Raw genomic sequence first — 20,188 nt, 5'->3', positions numbered from 1 at the left:
CCATCCATTCACCCATTCACCTATCCCTCCTCCCCCAGCATAAACCCTTCTGGACACTCCGTGGGCCACAGCCTGGGCTGGACCCAGAGACCTTGCCCTTCCTGGGACTCAGCTGGACGGCAGGCCCCTCAGAGCCGCCCCAGCTAGGTCACCTGTCACCTGGCACGGGCCTCTAGTCCCGCCCTATTGATTGGTCCCATACAGGGTTAGGCCCCCGTCCCAGGGCCAGGGAAGGGGTCTGCCAGGCCCAAGGTTGGATCTGGTCATCGGGGTGTGCTGTTCAGGAGGCTTGTTGCTATTACTAGCAAAGCATCTGCTCCTTGTTTTATTTTGTTTAAATTTAATATATTTTTATTGATGTCAGAGAGGGAGGGAGGGAGGGAGAGAAACAGGAAGGATAAGCATCATGGATCAGCGGCCTCCTGCACACCCCCTACTGGGGATCCAGCCCGCAACCTGAGCGTGTGCCCTGACTGGGAATCGAACCGTGTGACCTCCTGGTTCCTAGGTCGATGCTCAAGCACTGAGCCAGCCAGGCAGGCCGGCCGGGCCGTGAGGAATAAATTTCTGTTGCTTATAGGCCACCCTGTCCGCAGGGTGTTACTAGAGCAGGCTGCACCGAGGAAGGCAGGCCCCTGACAGTGCTGGGCGTGGGCCAGGCCCTCCCTTCCATCCCCCGGCAGGGCGAGCTCTGGATTTCACAGGGAAGTCCCCATGGCCCAGTTCCCCTCTCACGCTGGGGCTTTCCAACCCGGGAGAAGTTTTGGGGCCTTGCTGAGCCCCTCAAGTTCCAAAGGCCTTGCCCAGCCTGAATGGCTGAGCATCAACCCAGGAACCAGGAGATCACGGTTCGATTCCCAGTCAGGGCACATGCCCGGGTTGCGGGCTTGATCCCCAGGAGGGGGCGTACAGGAGGCAGCCCATCAATGATTCTCTCTCATCATTGATGTGTCTTTGTCTCTCTCTCTGAAATCAATAAAAATATATTTTTTTAAAAAAGAAGTCCTGCCCTCACCGGTTTGGCTCAGTGGATAGAGCGTCGGCCTGCGGACTGAAGGGTCCCGGGTTCGATTCCGGTCAAGGGCATGTACCTTGGTGGTGGGCACATCCCCAGTGGGAGGTGTGCAGGAGGCAGCTGATCGATGTCTCTCTCTCATCGATGTTTCTAACTCTCTCTCCCTCTCCCTTCCTCTCTGTAAAAAATCAATGAAATACATATTTTTTTAAAAATTCCACACAGTGCCATACCCAGATGTGGGGTTCGGTAAGAACCGCTTCCTGATGTAGCGCAGAAACCAACCCCTCCATTCCCAGACCTCCCGCTCCTCCTGCTCACGGAGTCTCCAGCGGGCTCCCTCCTGACCCCCGGCAGCGGCGTGACACAGAACCTGACACCGGAGCTCCATTCTGATGGCTTTTATTGACCAAGTGAGGGGTCAGCTTGAATACAGCCCAGGCCCGCAGCCCTCCAGGCCCAGCTCCATCCGCCTAGCCCGCTTTCTGTCCCTGGGGGCATCGAGGCCACCCTCTGCCCCCTCCTGCTGCTCTGACCTGGGGGCCTGGAAGGGAGGGGTGAGGGGGCCAGAGAAGGTCCCGGGGAGGGGTGGGCAGCAGGGCGGAGGCCCCACGTGGTTAGGAGGGTCCTGAGCTCCGGGTGCAGAGGGGAGGGGTGTCCAGACGAGGACTGGGGCCGTGTGCCTCTGTGTCTGAGGGCTGAGTGGTGTGGGAGCAGGGCACTGGGCTGGGTGTGTGTGGAACCGGGGGTGGGGGGGTGCCGCTGTCGCCGCAGCCTCGGGACCCCGGGTCAGGGGCAGAGCCATCTCCCCTTAGAGCTGGGCCTCTGATAAACAGGGGTGGGTAGTGGGGTGTTTCATGAGCTGGGGAGGTCAGACCATATGCAGACTCTGGGGTTCTCAGACCTGGGTGTTCTCCCACCCCATGGGGAAGGACACCAATTCCCCACAGTCTCAAAGGTCACGGCCTCAAGGTCACGGCCTCAAAGGTCACGGCCTCAAGGTCACAGCCTCAAGGTTATGGCCTAGGGGAGCAGGTGTCTCCTGTAGGCCAGGACCCTATCTCATGCCTCTCTGTCCCCTCCCCCGCTCCGGTGACTCCTGAGCTGAGGGGACCCCCCAGGCCTGTTCTGAGGGACACCCTCTTTCTCGCAGAGAGGAAACTCTGGGGTCGGGAACCCACAGCCTCCCCTCTGGGCCCCAAAACGGGGGCTCAGATGATGGTGGACGCTCAGCTGAGGAGGCTGAGAACGGAGGCCTGCGGGCGGGTGTGGGAGACGAAATCTGCAGAGACTCCTGCCGGTGACGGCGCAGACCCCAGGCAGGGGGAGCCCCTGAGAGGGGGAGCCTCAGGCTGACCCCAAACCAGAGGGGGCCAGACACCAAGTTCCGGTCACTGGTGACGTGCGTGGGGCAGGGCTGAGGAGAGGCGTCCCGGGGGTGGCCGAGGCTGCGGGGAGGGGGTGGTAGAGATGGCACGTGGTGGTGGTGGGGGGCGGGGGGCAGGCGGCCTCACTCCGAGTGGACCAAGGCGCCCGCTCCCTGCCCGAAGCCGAAGCCCTTGGGCCCGAAGTTCTTGGCGTAGCATCCTGCAGAGAGGAGAGAGCCCCTGAAGACACGCCACCCCGCGTGCCCGCCGGGCCTCTGCGGCGTGATGTCCCTGCACCCCCACGTCTGCAGCCCCCCCCCAACCCCACAGCGGCCGGGCCGTCCCTCCCTCCCCCCCACTCCCCCAGCAGCTTTCCCGGGGGGCTGGCTGGCCAGAGGGCGCCTGGCGTGACTCTGGAAGGAGGACCCGTCTGTGACGTGCACTCAATGGAGAGGACAGAGTTGTCGGCGGGGCCAGCCCTGGACCAGGGCCAGGCACCCGCTCTGCCCGCCCAGCCCGTGTGCCATGGGGCTCTGGCCAGGCCTCCCTCTGGGCTGTCCCCTCTGTAAGGTGCCATAGCAGCTGGCTACGAGATGCTCAGGGCCTGACCCCAAGGCCGGGGGTCTGTTTACACTGGGCCAGGGCATCGCCGCCCAGCCCCCGCCCCCCCCAGCCCCCGCCCCCCGGGCATCCACACCCACCTTTGCAGTAAATCTCGCCGTCCTTGTCGGCCAGGGTGGTGGACTCCAGGCCTTTGCCGCACTTGGCGCAGCGGAAACAGGACTTGTGCCAGGACTGCGGGGGAAGGGAGCCCGCCATTACTGCTGCCCCGGGGACTAGGGCGTCCCCCGTCCCCAGCCCCAGCCCCAGCCCCTGACGTAATGAGGTAGGACTCTGCTCAGCCAGGGCTGCAGGGAGGAGGCAGCCCCGGGGCCTGGCTAGCAGAGGTGCAGGCCAGGGAGCTCACGGCATCTCAAGTGCTGCGGGACGGTCAGTGGCACCAGCTGAACCACGAGGGGAAGGCCGGGGGGGGGGTCACCGCCCAGGGAGCAGACCCCAGCCCCGATGAGCAGGGTCTCCTGCAGGCCAAGGCCCTGTCACATGCCTCTCTGTACCCGTCCCCCACTCTGGTGACAGGTGCAGCGGCTGGAGCCTCCTCCAGACCCGTGGGGTCAGCAGGGTGGGCACGGGCTGGCCCAGGCCCTGCTCTGACCAGCTGCACGGCCTCAGCCACTTCCTCCTCCGGGGCCTCTCTGCCCACCTGGCAGAATGAATGTGAGAACCAGGGGTACGCGGGGGGGCTGCCTGGACAGGAAAGCTTTGTCTCGCGGTCTCTCTGGGGGGGGGGGGGGTCTCTCCTGGGGCAGCCCGGCCTCTGAGCTTTAGAGCGAGGTGCCTCGTTCGCCCAAAGGCTGTCCCTCCCTCCCCCCCCTCCCCCGGCAGCTTTCCCGGTGGGCTGGACCGGCAGAGGGGTCCTGAGCCAGTGGCGCCTGGTGTGACTCTGGAAGGAGGACCCGTCTGTGACGTGCACTGAACTCGGCAGGGCGGGGGTGGGGGTGGGGGGCCGCACAGGGCCCAGGGGAGCAGCCTGGCCGGGACGGAGCCGCTCGGCCAGGAAGGCCCCTCAGAGACCAGCTCCAGCAGCAACAGCTGCGCAGGCTCCTGGGCTGAGGTGCAGACGGCCCTGCAGGAGGCAGGCGGCACCAGGCCCGACAGAACCAGGCCTTTTAAGGGCAAAGGGCCTCCCTCAGCACAGCCCCGTCCTGGGCTGGAGGCGGGGAAGCAAACTGGACCAACTCGGATTTCCTGGCCGCCAGAGACCTCTGCACGCTGCCTCCTCCTCCCGGAGACAGAGACACGGGAGGGGGGCCTGGACCCCAGCCCCTTCCCAGAGCCCTGCCCGGAGCTCTCCAGGCTGGGGGAGGGCTCCTCCGATGCAAACCACACCCACCCGCTCAGGGCCTCGCCTCCCCCCAGTCGGCACCCCCAAGTGCTCCCGCTCCTCAAGGTTTCTTTCTCGGCCCAGGTCAGGAAGGGGGGGAGCTCCTGCAACCTTTCCTGCCTCGACACAGACACAGCCCGGCCGGCATGGCTCAGGGGTTGAGCGTCCACCTATGAACCAGGAGGTCTGGGTTCGATTCCTGGTCAGGGCACACGCCCGGGGTTGCAGGCTCGATCCCCAGTCGAGGGAGGGTGGGGGGGTGCAGGAGGCAGCCGATCCATGACTCTCTGTCCTCCTGAATGTTTCTCTCTCTCTCTCCCTCTCCCTTCCTCTCTGACATCAATAAAAATATATTTTAAAAAGAAAAAGAAGCCGAAACCGGTGTGGCTCAGTGGGTAGAGCGTCGGCCTGCGGACTGAAGGGTCCCGGGTTCGATTCCGGTCAAGGGCATGGACCTTGGTTGCGGGCACATCCCCAGTAGGGGGTGTGCAGGAGGCAGCTGATCGATGTTTCTCTCTCATCGATGTTTCTAACTCTCTCTCCCTCTCCCTTCCTCTCTGTAAAAAATCAATAAAATATATTTAAAAACAAAAAAGAAAAAAGAAAGAAAAGCAACAGCCGGACATGCCAAGTCCCGGAACCCACGTGTCAGGAAGGTGCGTCACGGGCCCGCCCCCCGCCTCCCCTCTCCCGTGACCCGGGCGGCCCCCTTACCTTCCCGGCACCGATCACCTTCTCTGCGGCATAGACGGCCTGGCCACAGCGGGGGCAGCGCTCGGAGCCCCCGATCTTCTGGGCAAACTTGGAGGCGTTGGGGTTGGTGGTGGGCCTGTGGCCAGGGGCCCTGCAGGACGAAGGAGGTCGAGGGCGGGTCTGCATCGCGTGGGCACGACCCCGCCTCCGTCTCACGCGGCGTGGGCAAGGGGGCAGCTCTCCGAGCCGCTTACAGGGCCAGGGCCGTGGGGAGCTCTTGGGTGGTCTCCCATGTCCCGGATGGGGACACCCAGGGCCCCCACAAGGCTATGCCGTTTCCCTGTCAACACCCTACGGCCCCCAGCCGCCTGGTCACAAGCTGGAGCCACCTCAGGCCTCGTCCCCGTTCCTGCCATCTGTCCGCTGTCAGATGGTCTCCAGAACCAATGTGCTGACCCGTCCTTTCCGCTGGGTCGCGACCTTGGCTGGCACGTGTGGCAACTCATTCCTCCCGTCAGTCATTTCCGTCCATCCCCCGGGGCCCAGGAGCCGGCTGGGGTGACGCCCGACAGGACCACTGACAGCCGGTCAGGGGTCAGCGGTCACTGGGTGCCGGGGACCTAGTGTCAGACACCCCGCGGCATTCCCGAGGGACAGATGGCAGCGGCTGGCCTGGCTCGGACCCTCACTGGCTGGGGACCCCGGTCCAGTCACTGACATGGGGCTGCGTTTTCTTATCTATGAACAGGGGCCCGGCCGGCCTGGCTCAGGGGTTGAGCGTCAACCTAGGAACCAGGAGGTCAAGGTTCGATTCCCGGTCAGGGCACATGCCCGGGTGGCGGGCTCGCTCCCCAGGAGAGGATATGCAGGTGGCAGCTGATGAATGATTCTCTCTCACATCAATGTTTCTCTCTCTCTCCCCCACCTCCCTTCCTCCTCTCTGACATCAATAAAAAATACACACATAGCCCTAACCGGTTTGGCTCAGTGGATAGAGCGTCGGCCTGCGGACTGAAAGGTCCCAGGTTCGATTCCAGTCAAGGGCATGTACCTTGGTTGCGGGCACATCCCCAGCAGGGGGTGTGCAGGAGGCAGCTGATCGATGTTTCTCTCTCATCAGTGTTTCTAACTCTCTATCCTTCTCCCTTCCTCTCTGTAAAAATCAATAAAATACATTAAAAAAAAAAATACACACATATAGCCCTGACCAGTGTGGCTCAGTGGATAGAGCATCGGCCTGGGGACTCAAGGGTCCCAGGTTCGATTCCGGTCAAGGGCATGTACCTTGGTGGCGGGCACATCCCCAGTAGGGGACACACAGCGGGCAGCCAATCAATGATTCTCTCTCATCATTGATGTTGCTATCTCCCTCTCCCTTCCTCTCTAAAACCAATAAAATATATTTAAAAAAATAAAATAAAATAAAAATACACACATATAGCCCTGACCGGTTTGGCTCAGTGCATAGAGCGTCGGCCTGTGGACTGAAGGGTCCTGGGTTCGATTCCGGTCAAGGGCATGTACCTTGGTTGCGGGCACATCCCCAGTGGGAGGTGTGCAGGAGGCAGCTGATCGATGTTTCTCTCTCATCGATGTTTCTAGCTCTCTATCCCTCTCCCTTCCTCTCTGTAAAAAATCAATAAAATATATTTTAAAAAAATACACACATATAAAAAAAAAGGGGGACATGGGACCAAGTCACCCCGGGGAGCCCTCCCTCCCAGCTCTAACCGGCCACATAGGGAGGCGCCCGGCCTGGCTCCTTCCCCTGGGACCCCCAGCTCCTCCGATGGGCCTGACGCTTAGTGGTGGTGGTGGAGGGGGGGGGCGCCACGAAGACCCTGGAAATAGGCCTTCGGAGCTGTCGATGTGTAACGAGCAGTGGCTGAGTGTCTGGGGGGGGGGGGCGGCGGGTGGGGGGCTCTGGTACTCACTCCTCATGCCGGATGCCCAGCGACTCCCCCTTGTCGGTGCTGAGCGTGCCGGCGCCCTGCCCGTAGCCGTAGCCCTTGGGGCCGTATTTCTTGCCGTAGCAGGACCGGCAGTAGATCTCCTCGCCGTGCACGGCCACGGTCGTGCTGTCCAGGTTCTTCTTGCAGACCACTGCGGGGGGCGGGGGGGGGGGGGCGGGGGGGACAGAGCGCGTGAGGCCCCGGTGGCTCTCCCTCAACCCCCCCACCCCCAGTGCACCCCCACTCCCGCAGCCCTTGCGCCTCCCAGCGCACGCAGGGTTTGGAGGGGGCAGCAGCCCAGGCTGACCCCAGCCTCAGGGAGCCCGGGAGGCCTTCACTCTACCCACGAGGAAGAGATCACGTGTCTGTCCCGTGTCCCGGGTCCCGACAGGAGAGGAGAAAAAAGACAGGAAGGAAGAGAGGGGGCGGAGCTTTCCCTGCTCCCGGCAGTGGGGTCCAGGAGGGACGATCTACTGGGGAGGAGGGGGGTGCAGGTAAGCAATGCACCCCAAAAGGAAATTTAGTATTTATTTATTATTTTTATTATTTTTTAAAAATTTTTTTAGTATATTTTATTGATATTTTACAGAGAGGAAGGGAGAGGGATAGAGAGCTAGAAACATCGATGAGAGAGAAACATCCATCAGCTGCCTCCTGCACGCCCCCCACTGGGGATGTGCCCGCAACCCAGGTACATGCCCTTGACCGGAATCAAACCCGGGACCCTTCAGTCCGCAGGCCGACGCTCTATCCACGGAGCCACACTGGTTAGGGCTTATTATTATTTTTAAAACACATTTCCTTTTCTTTTTTAAGTGTATTTGTATTTATTTCAGAGAGGAAGGGAGAGGGAGAGAGAGAGAGAGAGAGAGAGAGAGAGAGAGAGAGAGAGAGAGAATCATGTACCAGCTGCCTCCTGCACGCCCCCCACTGGGATGGAGCCTGCAACCCGGGCCTGTGCCCCTGACCGGGCATCGAACCGTGACCACGCCGGCCGGGCTCCGTGCTGAGGCAGGAAAGGCAGCAGGGGCTCCCCCTCCCTGACCTGGGCCAAGAAGAAACCTTGAGGAGCGGGGGCACTTGGGGGTGCCGATGGGGGCGGGGGTGGAGGAGTGGGGCTTGGGAAGGGGAGGCCCTGAGCGGGTGCGTGTGGGAGGCGGGCAGCTGTCAGGAGGATCTAGAAGTCGGGGCTCCGTCCGCACGGCAGGGAGCCCCCGGAGGACCAACGGCAGCCCCCTGGGTCCCCTCTGGCCGAGCTCCCGGGGCGCCTGGCGGGAGAGACCCGTGGGAAGAGACCCCCCTCCTCTGCTCTCTGCTGCCCCGGGTCCTGGGATTCCCCCGTTCATTCCGGGTCTTACGGGAAGCGAGTCCCGACTTCCCACCCTAGAAGGGAATGTTGGGAGGCCTCGGCCGGCCCTGCGTCCCGGAGCCGCCAAGCTCCCGGGAGGCGGCGGGGAGCTCCGTATTTGGACTGCCCCGAACGCTGGAATGAGGTGGGGATCTCGAGGACAGGACAAGAGGGGCCTTATTTAGTCTGGAGTCTCTAAACCTGGGGCTCAGAGGGACGGGGCGGGGGGTGGGGGAGGGCTGGCCCTTTAAAGGCAAGAAGGGGCCCTGTTGCAAGGAGCCCAGCTTTAAACCTCCCGAGAGGGGGGAGGGCGGGGGAGGGGACAGACAGGGCTGTTCCGGTGCTTTCTGTCCTCCGCGCACGAGTTTGAGGGGACAGTCCGTGGGGCACGCTGAACCCCGATCCTTAAGGAATGTCCTGGAACCAAATTAACGTCGCAGGGCAAGAGCCGAGGAAGCAGGCCCCCCACCGAGGAGCTGAGCATTCCTGCCAGCTATGCACCTACTGTGTGCTATGCACCTACTGTGTGCGGACAGGAGTCGAAGGCCATACTCCCCGAGTGGGTCTATTGCTTCATCCCGCCTTCCTGTCCGTCCCAGACCCAGAAAGGGAATGTAGGCACCACGCCGAGCCGAACCCGGAGCCAAGGACCGCGATGGTCAGGGGGGACTCTGGGGACACACTCGAGCTACGGCCAGCCAGGAGCAACGGCCCTTTCACGCCAGCCAGGGCCCAGGCCCAGGCCCCGCGGCCTCTCTCTGCCTTAGAAGGAAAAGTCCTGTGACTCTGGGGGTTACTCTGAATTCTTGAACACGAGCTGGACGCTTTTCACGGCCCCAAGGAAAGCGACACCCTCTCCCTTCCAAACAGACGGCTGAGTGCCCGCGGCCGTCCTGGGCACCGGGAACCATCCCCGCCCTGCCCCGCCGGCGGGCACCTCCTGAGCCCCGACCCCAGAGACCCCAGGGACCTGAGCTTGCTCCCCAACGTGGGGCTGTTAGCTTCACCACACCCCCTCCGGCCCTGCTCTGCCGCTCGACTTTTTTTTTTAATATATATTTTTTATGGACTTCAGAGAGGAAAGAGAGGGAGAGAGGGATAGAAACATCCATGAGAGAGAATCATGGATCGGCTGCCTGCTGCACGCCCCACGCTGGAGATGGAGCCCGCCATTTGGGCATGGGCCCTGACCGGGAATCGAACCGTGACCTCCTGGCTCATCGGTTGACGCTCCACCACGGAGCCACGCCGGCCGGACTTGGTCAACTGTTTCTATTTTTTTAAAAATATATTTTATTGAGTTTTTACAGAGAGGAAAGGAGAGGGATAGAGAGCTAGAAATATCGATGAGAGAGAAACATCGATCAGCTGCCTCCTGCACACCCCCTACTGGGGATGTGCCCGCCACCAAGGTCCATGCCCTTGACCGGAATCGAACCCGGGACCCTTCCGTCTGCAGGCCGACGCTCTATCCACTGAGCCAAACTGGTTTTGGCTGTACAACTGTTTCTAATCGTCCACACCTCCTCACGCCCTCGCCCCTGAATTTCTGACTCCCCTCAACTGACTGACATGAAGCCACCCCCACAGGCAGGACTACAGGGGGGGATGGGAGGCGGGGAGGGGAGGATGGGCCACAGCTGGCCTCCCGGTCTGTGATTAAGCAACCCGGACCCTCATCCTGGCCAAAGACCAGCCCTCTGTTCCCCCTGGAAAAAAAGTCAGCGGCCTGAACATTCCTCAGGGAAGTGAGCTGCTGATAATAAGATGCTGCTGTCCGCAAGCGGACCCAGGGCTCGCTCGCTCCTCATTCATCAGACCTCGCCCGTGGGCTGTGGCAGGGGCGGGGCCCTGCAGATCCACCAGGCAGCAGGGAGAGGCCTGGCGAGCGGGCGGCCCAACTGGTTCCCGCCCTAGATCACAAGGCACCTGGGACGAAGATGCCCCAGACTCTCCTAAGGGTGCTTCCTGTTGACACAGGAGGAGGGCCGGGGGCTGGGTCTTCGGCCCCTGCGGGGTGTCCTCTGTGACCCCATCTCAACGAGGTCACCTGCTGAACACTCACTCTTCCTTTAGGCCAGGGGTGGGCAATCTTTTTGACTCGAGGGCCACCGTGGGTTCTTAAACTAGGCCGGAGGGCCGGAACAAAAGCATGGATGGAGTGTTTGTGTGAACGAATATAAATTCAAAGTAAAGGAACGGAGGGGAGAGCAAGAGAACCCTCCGCTCTTTCGGCTCCGCGGGCCGGATAGAACAGCCGAACGGGCCGGATCCGGCCCGCAGGCCGTAGTTTGCCCACGGCTGCTTTAGGCACTTCACTGCCCAAGTAACAGCCCGGCATCCTCATCTCCCGGGAAACAGCGAGAAAACTCAGCCAGAGAGAAGCCCCCCCCCCCCCCGACCCCCGTTCCCAGGGCAACCTGCCCATCACCACTGCGAGATTAACCAGGAGATCTCGGTTCAATTCCTGGTCAGGGGCGTGCAGGAGGCAGCCGATCCATGATTCTCTCTCATCATTGATGTTTCTATCTCTCTCCCTTTCCCTTCCTCTCTGACATCAATAAAAATGTCTATATATATATATTGCCCTAACCGGTTTGGCTCAGTGGATAGAGCGTTGGCCTGCGGACTCAAGGGTCCCAGGTTCGATTCTGGTCAAGGGCATGTGCCTTGGTGGCGGGCACGTCCCCAGTGGGGAGTGTGCAGGAGGCGGCTGATCGATGTTTCTAACTCTCTATCTCTCTCCCTTCCTCTCTGTAAAAAAATCAATAAAATATATTTTTAAAAAAATATATCTATATATAGCCGAAACCAGTTTGGCTCAGTGGATAGAGCGTCGGCCTGCGGACTGAGGGGTCCCAGGTTCGGTTCTGGTCAAGGGCATGTACCTTGGTTTGGGGCGAATCCCCAGTGGGGGTTGTGCAGGAGGCAGCTGATCGATGTTTCTAACTCTCTGTCCCTCTCCCTTACTCTCTGTAAAATATCAATAAAATATATATATTTTTTAAAAAAATATATCTATATATATAAAAGCCTAATACGCAAATTGTCCCCTCGGTAGTTCAATCGATTGCTATGACGTGTGCTGACCACCAGGGGGCGGTGCGGAACGAAGGAAGGCCTAGGGACCCTACCCTTGCACAAATTTCGTGCACCGGGCCTCTGGTATTTTAATAAAACAAAACTGAGCCCCACATAAACCCTGACAACAGGACTGGCTGAAACCCGGGCCATCCCAGCATCCCCTCTGCCCGCCTTCCAGGGCAACGTGTCGGCTGAAGCTGCCACATCGTCAAACCCAGATCCTCAGCTCTGATCACAATGACCTGGGGACGCCTCCCCCACGTCGTCACCTCCTGGGTGCTGGGAACACACCCCTAGTCCTGGCACCAGCCAGCCAAGGGCGGGGAGGCAGGGTCCCTGGGCAGCCGAGGGCTCCCGACCGCCGGGCGTCTGCCGCCTGCTCCCCCACCCCCACTCCCCCACCCCCCATCCCGGCTGGGATGGCAGCGAGCCCTGGCCTGTCCCAGGCTGTGGGCGCAGGAAGGGAAGTGACCGAGGTGGGGGCTGGTCCAGAGCGGGAGGAAGAGGCAGCCAGGGGTGCAGCCGGCCACGGCCAGGTCTCCGGGCCTCCGGGCCAGGGATAACCTGCAGGCCGGTGAACGCTTCGGCCGAACCCGCCTTCCTCTCCCAGGACACGGGATGGCGGCAGGGAGAGGAAGGGGAGAGCGAGTGGAAAGTTTTCCTGACCGCGTCTCCGCAGCCTGGCGCTCGGCCCGCGCCCGCCGCCCCCACCGGCCCTGGCCCTGGCCTGTGTTGGCTTGGACAGCGGCTTCCGGGGAACAAAGGGCCCTTAAGTGTCTCCCGCCCCCCCTCCCCGCCCCCCGAGCCGGGGCTGCTGCCAAATGTCAAGCTGTTTACATCCCACGTGGGGCCAGCTCCCTGGGGCTCCGACAGGCCCGGCCCTGGGGTGCACCCCCCCACCACCGCCCCCCCGCCCCCATGGCAACCGCGGGCCAGGCCTACTCACTGCACAGGAAGCAGGATTTGTGGAAGCTGCTGCCTTCGCACTGCACCTCCTCGGCAAAGTACACGGTCTTCTGGCAGACGCCACACTTCTTGCCTCCTCCCCAGTTGGGCATCCTGGACCTGGGCACAGAGGCGGGCGTGAACCCCCAGGGCGAGGGCACGCGGGCCGCCCAGGACAGACGACCCCCCAGGAGAGACAGAAGGAGAGAAGAAGGCCAGCCCTGGCCGGCGTGGCCCCGTGGACAGAGCGTCGGCCTGCGGACCTTGTTCTCAGTAGCGAACCCCTAACCTTCAGCCACAAGGCGTGGCCCGGCTTAACCCCACCATCCCTGGCTCCTGGCTCGGGGACGGGGCCAGGATACACTGTATTTCGGGCAGTGATACCGAAGAAGGGAGCTGTGGGGACGCTCCGAAGAAAAAAAAAAATAACCGGATCTTCTGAGAGAACCTTCTGGAAGCAGCCCCCCCCCCACCTCCCTTCCTCCCTCCAGTGAGGACAGGGGAGCAAGGGACTCTGGGTCGTTGTCCCCAGAGGGGCAGGCAGGCCCAGGCGGGTGGCGGCTGACAGCTGGGAACACAGAACCGAGAGACAAAGAAACCCCAGTGTGCAGTGACATCATCAAGTCACCAATACTCAGCCAAACCCTCTCTGAATTTTCCAGTTAAAGAAACCAACGAAAAGGAGAAAAAAAAAAAAATCTCTTTACTGTTGAAGCCAGTTCCTTTATGACCGAACACAGCCCCTCCACCCCCCACCCCAGGGACAGGGATTCCTAGGACACAGCTTCTGGAATCTCTGTCCTCATCCCTCCCCCCACGGCTGCCTCGGCTCTACAACCATCAGTGGCTCCCTAGTACCTGAGAAAATCAAGCCCTCCCCTGAGCATCCCCCACGGCACAGCCTCCACTCACTTTCTACTAGCTCCATCGCCTGTCACGGCACCTCACCCACTGGTGATTTATTTCTTTATTGTTTAAGATTTGTTCTGATTTCAGAGAGGAAGGGAGAGGGGGAGAGAGAGATAGACACATCCATGATGAGAGAGAATCATGGATCGGCTGCCTCCTGCACGCCCCCCCCCCCCCCCCCCACGGAGGATCGAGCCCGCAACCCGGGCACGTGCCCTTGACCGGGAATCGAACCATGACCTCCTGGGTCATACAAGTCGATGCTCAACCCCTGGTGATTGAATCGCTGAGTGAGCCCTTCAGTGCCTAGGGCAGGACCTGGCTGGAGGAAGGGGTGGGTCAGGCCTGTGCAGAGCGAGAGGAGGCTGCATGAAGTTGGGGGGGACCCCTTCTGGGGCCTGAGCTCCCTCATCCCCGGGGACCGTCCTCAGGCCCCCCCCAGTCCACCCCGCCCTTTCTGCCATGGGGACTCCAGGGGCCAGCTGCCTGGTTCAGCGAGAATTCAGGGCTGCTGCCCGTCCGGCGTGGCTCAGGGGTTGAGCATCAAACTATGAACCAGGAGGTCAGGGTTCGATTCCCGGTCAGGGCACATGCTTGATCCCCAGTGCGGGGCGTGCGTGCAGGAGGCAGCCGATCCATGATTCTCTCTCATCGTGGATGTTTCTCTCTCTCTCTCTCTCCCTCTCCTTTCCTCTCTGAAATCAATAAAAATATATTTTTTAAAAAGATAAACCAGCCGAAACCGGTTTGGCTCAGTGGATAGAGCGTCGGCCTGCGGACTGAAGGGTCCCGGGTTCGATTCCAGTCAAGGGCATGTACCTTGGTTGCAGGCACATCCCCGGTGGGGAGTGTGCAGGAGGCAGCTGATCGATGTTTCTCTCTCATCGATGTTTCTAGCTTTCTATCCCTCTCCTTTCCTCTCTGTAAAATATCAATAAAATATTTTTTTTTTTAAATTATAAAAAAAAGAAAAAAAAGATAAACCATCTCAGAGGTGGACCGAGGAGACCCCTCCTCTGGTCAAACCAGTCAAACGACGCCCAGTCCAGTGGAAAAACCCCACCTCTCCCCGTCCAGCAGCTCATGTTCCCTGGAGCCACAGAGCGACTTCTGGGCAGAGCCCAGGTCCCCACCCACGCACGCGGTCCGGTCGGGACCTGCCAGGTGTTTGCGGAGTTAAGAGGCGTGCTCTCACGTCACCTGAGCCCCGTGGTATCTGGCCAGGAACACGGAATCCAGCCCTTCCCGCAGGCCCCGGGGCAGAAGGGCAGCCAAGGAGAGGGAGGCGGGAGGAGGGGCCCATGGCTCAGGGCTTGGGGCCCGCGTCTTGGAGGTGGCACCGTCCAGCCCAGGAAGAGACCTTCCCGGAAAGGAATGGTCCCTGGCAGGGGACACGTGGCCGACGTGGAGACCTCGGCTCAGCCTCGCCCCCACGTCTCACGAGGATTCCTTTTTTCCTTTTATATATTTGTATTGATTTCAGAGGGGGAGGGAGAGGGAGGGAGAGAGAAACATCCATGGGATGTGCGAGAGAATCATGGATCGGCTGCCTCCTGCACGCCCCCTACTGGGGATCGAGCCCGAAACCCGGGCATGTGCCCTTGACGGGGAATCGAACCGTGACCTCCTGGTTCCTGGGTCAAAGCTCAACCACGGAGCCACACCCGGCCGGGCTCACCAGGAAGGCTTCAGAGCCCTGAAAAACGCAAGTTTGCTCCCTAAGCAGGGAGCCGGCATTACCCCAGGCCCGTGGCCCCCAACTCTGCCGGGTCCCCCCAGCTCAGCTCGCTCACTCTCTGCGTTGAGTTTTCTTTCCAAGACCATGTCCCCGGGGCCCTTGTGGGACTGTGAGTGACAAAGGTGGGGTGTTCTGGGCCTCCTCCTTAGCTGCTGGCCCCCCAACACCTGGCACCGCTCAGCTCTGCCCCCCGCCGCCGGGAGCTCAGAAATCTGAAGGTCGACCGAGGTAGACGCTGGGGCCTGCGGTTTCAGAATGCCAAGGCCCTTCCGGGAAACCCTGTGTCCTCCTGCGTCTCCAGAGGGATCCACGGATCAAGTTTCTGTGCTTTCCTCTGGAACGGTGCCAGCGTCCAGGGGTCACCATCGGTGGTGATCTTGTGCGGAAAGGTCTCCATGATTTCTCTTTCATTCACTTTTAAAAACACGTTAGTGCCCTGACCGGTTTGGCTCAGTGGATAGAGCGTCGGCCTGCGGACTGAAAGATCCCAGGTTCGATTCCGGTCAAGGGCATGGACCTTGGTTGTGGGCACATCCCCAGTGGGAAGTGTGCAGGAGGCAGCTGATCGATGTTTCTCTCTCATCGATGTTTCTAGCTCTCTATCCCTCTCCCTTTCTCTCTGTAAAAAATCAATAAAATATATTTAAAAAATAAATAAATAAAAATAAAAACACGTCAGCGCCCGGCGCGCCTGGCTCCGCGGTGAAGCATCGACCTAGGAACCAGGAGGTCCCGGATTCGAACCCCGGTCGGGGCACATGCCCGGGTTGGGGGCTGGATCCCCAGGGTGGGGTGTGCGCGAGGCAGGGGATCCATGATTCTCTCTCATCAGGGATGTTTCTCCCTCTCTCTCCCTCTCTGAAATCAATACAAATATATGTTAAAAACATTAAAAATTGCCCTGACCGGTTTGGCTCCGTGGATGGAGCGTCGGCCTGCGGACTCAAGGGTCCCAGGTTCGATTCCGGTCAAGGGCATGGACCCTGGTTGCGGGCACATCCCCAGTGGGGGGCGTGCAGGAGGCAGCGGATCGATGTTTCTCTCTCATCGATGTTTCTAACTTTCTATCCCTCTCCCTTCCTCTCTGTAAAAAATCAATAAAATATATTTAAAAAAAAAAACATTAAAAATTAAATAAAACAAGTGAGCGACTCTTCTCTTATTAAATAAAAAATAAGAAAGGTTGTTGGCAGCTGACGTCCCAGGAAGCCCCATCCAGGACGTCCCAGATAATGTAGGTGGGCGGGCACCCTGGGCAGGGGGCTCTGGCTGCCCCCCCCCCCCTGCTACTGGGCTGCTCCCCCTGCGAGCCCCCCAGGAGGCGGGAGGACTCCGGCCGGCCTTCCTGGGGAAGCTCTGGAAATGCCAGAGCCTGGAAGGCACCGCCTCCGTATTTACACACTTTACCATACATGGGCATCCCTGGGCGCTGACGTCAGACGGATTCCTGGGAAGCAACGTCGGCAGCCAGGCGTCACCATGGCGATGACTGACAACTGGAAGCTGCAGGCTCCTGTCAGCAGGACCCCCGGCCCCGGCCCCTGCCCCCCAGCTCCTGTGTGTGTGTGTGTGTGTGTGTGTGTGCGTGCGTGCCTTTCCTCAAGCGGACTCTTTTCTTGCAAACATACATCAGATCTGAAGAAAACGTACCCACTGGGGCCGGCCCGCGTGGCTCAGGGGTTGAGCGTCGACCTAGGAACCAGGAGGTCAGGGTTCGATTCCCAGTCAGGGCCCATGCCCGGGTGGCGGGCTTGATCCCCTAGTAGGGGGCGTGCAGGAGGCCGCCGATCCGTGATTCCCTCTCCTCCTCGATGTTTCTCTCTCTCTCCCTCTCCCTTCCTCTCTGAGATCGATAAAAACATATATATTTCTTAAAAATGCCGTTTCGCCTCACCTGGCGCTCACTACTGCTCCTGGGAAAAGCGGGCTGGTGCCTGTCTGAGAGGTTGGGAGGTTGGCCCGTGTCCCGGCTAAGCCACGGCCACCCCGTTTCGCACGCACCTCTTTCCCTGCCGAATGTTTACCGATCACCAACGCAGTGTCAGTGTGGTGCCCCCAGCCTGCCACTCTGGCCGGAACCCTGGCTCCCAAGCCAGACGCTTGCAATTAAGAAAGAAAAAAGGGGGGCCAGGAAGGAAGGGGCCGGGGCGGACCAGGGGGCCGGGGCAGACCGGGGGCTGGGGCGGTGGCTGGAGCTGCTGTTCCTCACATGTTACTAGCAGCCCTTCGGCTTCTCCCTGCCTCCCTCCCCAGACCCTCTGAAGGGGCAGCGCTCCCTCCTCCTCCTCCTCCTCTGGCCCAGACCACACCCTCTGCCAGATACACTTCCTTCCCTGTCCACCCCGCAGCCACACATCCTCCCAGAGGCAAAGGGTCATTCCCCAGCCCTGCGGGCCGCCTGAGGACAGCGAGGGGGCTGCGGACCCGGCTCTCTGTGGCGTGAGGATGATGATGGTTGAGCGAGAGCAGGGGAAGCTGAGCACATTCAGTCCCCCCGCCTCCTGCAAACCCCACCTAGGAGAGGGGGGGGCGGGAGAAGACAGTGGCCGACCCCAGTGTGTCCCAGTCCCTGCACTCCACCCCCAAAAGGAACTGAGCAGCGAGAAGCCACTTGTCCGAGGTCACACAATGTCAAGAAACAGCCAGTCCGCCTTCACACCATCATTCCCCAGACTCTCCTGCTCAGACCCAGTGGGCGCAGGACCCCAAGGCGCAGCCCTCTGGGCTGGGAGAGGCCTATCCTTCATCCCCCCCCCCCCCCCACCACCCATCGGTCAGGGCTCAGGGCGTGGGCAGCCAGAGCCCAGGGCTCCAGGGAAGGGCCTGACCTCACCTACTGCCCCAGGGCTAGACCAGGGCGGGAGCCGAGGACACAGGGACCTTCAGAATATTCTCCCGCCTGTGAGCAGACAGAACACCTGCCGGTGTGGCTCAGTGGCTGAGCATCGACCTATGAACCAGGGCAGTGGTCGGCAAACTGCGGCTCTTAGGCCCCTGGAGTGTGGCTCTTCCACAAAAGACCACGGCCTGGGCGAGTCTGTGTTGAAGAAGTGGCGTTAGAAGAAGTTTACGTTTAAAAAATGTGGCTCTCCAAAGAAATGTCCATCGTTGTCCTATTGATAGTTGGCTCTGTGGACTAATGAGTTTGCCGACCACTGAACCAGGGGATCAGGGTTCGATTACCCGTCAATAAAAGCTATTTAAAAAATGCGTTTTAAAATGCCCTGGTTGTGGGCTCGAACCCCAGTAGGGGGCCTGCAGGAGGCAGCTGATCCATGATTCTCTCTCATCATGGATGTTTCTCTCTCTCTCTCTCTCCCTCTCCCTTCCTCTCTGAAGTCCATAAAAATATATTTTAAAACAAAACAAAGCAGCTGCCAGCCGCTGCATGTTGGGTAACATATGCAACCTGCTGTGACTGAGCTCAACGCCACCCCCCCACCCCCCTGCCCCGAGCCTTCAAGGACTGAGGCCCCCAAGCACCCACGGCGGGTTATTTGGGCTCAGAAACCGGCCCGATTCGCACGGAGACGTGGGTGGTGGAGGGGGAACCTTGCGCTTCCATCCGGTTCTTTGGGGAGTGAGGACGCACCCCATGGCCCCGCGCGCACCCGCCCGCAAGCTCTCCCGGGCCAGGAGGGAGGAGGGTGCGCCCCCCCCCCCCACCTCCCCGCCGTACCATGGGCGTCAGGGGCGCGCAAAATGGCCCGTTGTTCGGCTGTGGGACCAGCGGATGGCGGGGAAACCCGGCGCCCGGGTCAGGGCACGTGGGAGCCCCGGCGGGGAGGGACCCGGCGCCTCCCGGAAAGAGAAGCGCCGCCGCCGGGCTGACAGCCGCCACTGCTCCGCCCTCCGCGCCCGCGACCGCGCCCGGCCGCGCCACTTTCCTTCCAACTTTCCCCGGCTGCGGGGAGGCCCCGGAGGCGCCGGTGACGCGCGGTGCGGGGGGCGCAGCATGGGAGCCGGGGCGCCCTCGCTTGGAGCCGGCTGGGCCCGGGGGCGCGCGGCCCGGGGCGCACTCCGCGGATGCGCTGACCGGGCGCTCACCTGGCGCGCTCACTCACCTGCGGCGGGCGGGTCGGGCGGCTCTGCAAGAAGCGCTCTGCAGCGGGTGTCCCGTGCGCCCCGCGCGCCCGCGCGCGCCGTTTTGTTCCGATCCGGGAAGGCGTGTCCCGGCCCCGCCCACCTGTGGGCTCTGCACTCAGCACTCTGCTGGCTGACGTCAGGGCGCCGGCCGGCGGGGCACCCCCCCTTCCCCGACCCCGGCAGCCGAGGGGAGGTGGAGGTGTGGGGGTGGGGTGGAAGCGGAGAGACGCGGCTCTGGCCGGCCCTGTGGACCCACTGTGCGCTCAGAACCTCCCACGGAGTTCCCGTCGGCCAGATGGTAAGGTGGACACGTGATCTGAGACCCTGATAAACTCGCGCCCCCAGGGAATGTGGGGGGGGGGAGGGGAGTTGGAGAGGTCCCACTGTTGGGTGTCCCGGGGCCGCAAGGGGTGAGGGACACATTTGGGCGCCAGACTGAGACAGGTCTGAGCTGGGGTCCTGCCCCTTCGCTCGCTAGCTGAGGTCTGTGAAAGGGGGTGATGCATAGGGTGTTGTGGGGGGACAGACGAGATCCTGTAGGACAGGGTGCCGCCCCCAAACACACACACACACACACACACACACACACAAGATGATGCTCAGTCAATGTGAACTCGCCTCCTCCGGCAGCTCTTGTCCCCTCTGGTGTCCCCCATGGAGCACGCCCCAGTTCTGAGAAGTGGGGGCCTCCACCCTTGGGTAGGACTGACCCACACACCTACCGGCCAGCCTGGGCTTCCTTTAAAACCCCATATGGCTGCCCTAGCCGGTGTTGCTCAGTGGATAGAGCTAGTCCCGCAGACAGAAGGGTCCCAGGTTCGATTCTGGTCAGGGGCACATGCCCTGGGTTGCGGGCCGGATCCCCAGTGGGGGGGCATGCAGGAGGCAGCCGATTCATGATTCTCTCTCATCATGGCTGTTTTTCTCTCTCTCGCTCTCCCCCTCTCCCTTCCTCTCTGAAATCAATAAAAATATATTTTAGCCCTCACCGGTGTGGCTCAGTGGATAGAGCGTCGGCCTGCGGACTGAAGGGTCCCGGGTTCGATTCCGGTCAAGGGCATGTCCCTTGGTTTCGGGCACATCCCCAGTAGGGGGCGTGCAGGAGGCAG

The 20,188-nt window shown here is 61.2% G+C and overlaps 1 protein-coding gene across 3 annotated transcripts; it reads right to left on the bottom strand.

The window, feature by feature from the left end:
- Positions 1-1,400: 1,400 nt before the first annotated feature.
- Positions 1,401-19,161, bottom strand: CSRP1 (cysteine and glycine rich protein 1). Of its 3 annotated transcripts, none has more exons than XM_080650904.1 (6): positions 19,058-19,161; positions 12,348-12,466; positions 6,952-7,120; positions 5,039-5,168; positions 3,084-3,177; positions 1,401-2,602 (listed from the first exon to the last, which is right to left on the bottom strand). In XM_080650904.1, exons 2-6 carry the CDS (start codon positions 12,457-12,459, stop codon positions 2,526-2,528), a joined length of 582 nt encoding a protein of 193 aa, XP_080507030.1. In that variant the 5' UTR covers positions 12,460-12,466; positions 19,058-19,161; the 3' UTR covers positions 1,401-2,525. The 3 variants fall into 3 exon arrangements, with proteins under 3 accessions (XP_080507030.1, XP_080507029.1, XP_080507028.1); XM_080650903.1 differs by lacking the exon at positions 19,058-19,161 and adding an exon at positions 18,673-18,840; XM_080650902.1 differs by lacking the exon at positions 19,058-19,161 and adding an exon at positions 12,610-12,947.
- Positions 19,162-20,188: the final 1,027 nt, after the last annotated feature.

This window comes from Plecotus auritus (assembly GCF_963455305.1).
Source record: "Plecotus auritus genome assembly, chromosome: 14".
NCBI lineage: Eukaryota > Metazoa > Chordata > Mammalia > Chiroptera > Vespertilionidae > Plecotus > Plecotus auritus.
This window is presented reverse-complemented; position numbering and strand designations above follow the sequence as displayed.